This window comes from Myotis brandtii, unplaced genomic scaffold (assembly GCF_000412655.1).
Source record: "Myotis brandtii unplaced genomic scaffold, ASM41265v1 scaffold504, whole genome shotgun sequence".
In the NCBI taxonomy this organism is placed as follows: Eukaryota; Metazoa; Chordata; class Mammalia; order Chiroptera; family Vespertilionidae; genus Myotis; species Myotis brandtii.
Window position 1 is genome coordinate 4,603,461 of NW_005369217.1, and position 1,953 is coordinate 4,605,413.

At 48.5% G+C, this 1,953-nt stretch overlaps 1 protein-coding gene across 1 annotated transcript in view; it reads right to left on the reverse strand.

The window, feature by feature from the left end:
- PLEKHG7 (pleckstrin homology domain containing, family G (with RhoGef domain) member 7) overlaps positions 1 to 1,953 on the reverse strand; it is a 48,217-nt gene that overhangs the window by 38,511 nt on the left and 7,753 nt on the right. The window contains exon 2 of the mRNA XM_005877033.2: positions 80 to 207. Within this exon, the coding sequence (XP_005877095.2) occupies positions 80 to 207 (128 nt within the window). The remainder of the gene's footprint in view (positions 1 to 79; positions 208 to 1,953) is intronic.

The window sequence follows — 1,953 nt, forward strand, 5'->3', positions numbered from 1 at the left end:
CCCCCCCCCCCCCCCCCGAGCGCTCATTACAATATCCTCCATAGCAGGCATGTGGTATAAGTATGCTGAATGACGAGACCTGAATTCAGTAGCAGAAGTGGGTGGCACAGGTAATCAGCAGCTCCATCTGACACCAGAAGGTCCCCGGGGAACACCTCAAGTCCCGGCAAGTTGAGCACCACTGAGCTCCGTCTGCGCTCGTGGAACCTGCACTCAAGAGACAGAAGGAGAGAGCTTACAGCGGTGTGCAGGCTGGTCATCACCCGGCCCGCTCCGGGCATTCGGGAGTGACTGCTCCGAGCCTGAGCAATGCCTGCTTTCTCTAAGGAAGGTGTTGGAGGCTACCCCAGGCTCCAGGCACAGGACGGCCATGATGACACACACCTTTTTGAGTTTTATTGACCATTTATGATTCTGACTAACCCAAAGCAGAACAGCTCTCTCAAAGTTGTCAGCACAGCCCTGGTGGGTGTGGTTCAGGTGGTTGGAATGACATCCTGTGCACCAAAAGGGGGCAGTTTGATTGCCAATCAGGGCACATACATAGGTTGTGGGCTGATCCCCTGTTGGGACACATGCAGGAGGCAACTGATGGATGTTTCTGTTCTCTCTCTCTCTCCCTCTCCCTCTTTCTCTCTCCCCCTTCCCCTGTCTCTAAAATCAGTAAGGCATATCCTTGGGTGAGGATTAAAGAAAAATGTCGGCACAAACATACAGCATGTTCTGAATCAGAAGAACACTAGGGGAAAGCCCTCACACACAAGTCTTTGCAAATTATTCACAGGGCCTCAGAGGGAGCAGGATGCCACCAGCATCCTAGAGATCGAGGCTGGTTATGTCAAGCCAGTACTTTTATTTTTCCCAGAGAAAATGAGAACTATGATTGGTAAAGCTTCGTAAAAGAGAGGCCTATCCACCTTCTCCTTTTCTCGACCCCATTGCATGAAACCTCCTGTCTGTTAGACATTCACAAAATAAATGGTTGCCATATCAGACACAGTGCAGGGCAGCTCCAAAGCCATATGTTCAGTGATCTCTACGGAGCAAAAGGGGTTAGGGATCTGCCTCTATGGGAACCTGCCTGATGGCATTGCATTGTAGGGGTTGTCATAGCTTCCTCATCAGAGCTGTTCGCTCTATTTTGAGGGATGAGAGATACAATTCTTTCTACCTATTGACCAATGAAATCCTTAAATTCTCTTTTTTAAATCAACAAATAGCTTATTATGGATTACTTTAGATACAGAGGAAATTTGTCTCAATTTACCAGCAAAAGCATAGGTATGGATTTGCCTTGGAAGTTGAGAATCTGATTCTGTTATACTTTGGATATTATGATTTGGTCCCATTACCCATCCCCATGCTTGGAGCCCCATTAATCTCCCCAGCCCAGCCCCTCCTCTGCTGCTCCCACTTTCCCACCTGCCTGCTGCTTGAGTTCTCCAAGCCTTGTAGCCAAGCTCATGCTTCTGACCTTCCACATGAGTGATGGCCTTTCTTCCTGTGCTTCCATCTTTTGCCTCATAATTGTACATTCTTGGATTTCATGCCTCCTTTCTGGTCAATATGTCTGATGTTGGGGTACTGGTTATGCCCTGTCAGGCCTATTATGCTATTGACCAAAGTCTGGTGGATATTAGAATACTTTGTGGAATCCTATCTAATAAAAGACAAATAGGGTAATTAACCATACCTCCAATATGCTTCCCATTGGCTAATCAGGGTGATATGCAAATTAACTGCCAACAAGATGGCAGCCGGCAGCCACACAGCTGAAGCGAACATGAGGCTTGGTTGCCCCGGCGATGGAGGTAGCCAAGGTTTCTCGCCTGCCGCGGCCCAGCTCTGAGCCTGAAAGCAACAGCTCCGAAAGCAACTATGTTTCAATTACAGAAGCTAAACAAACCCCAGATACCTGCTTTCAGCAGCTGAGGCCTCAAGCTGGAGCCGGGC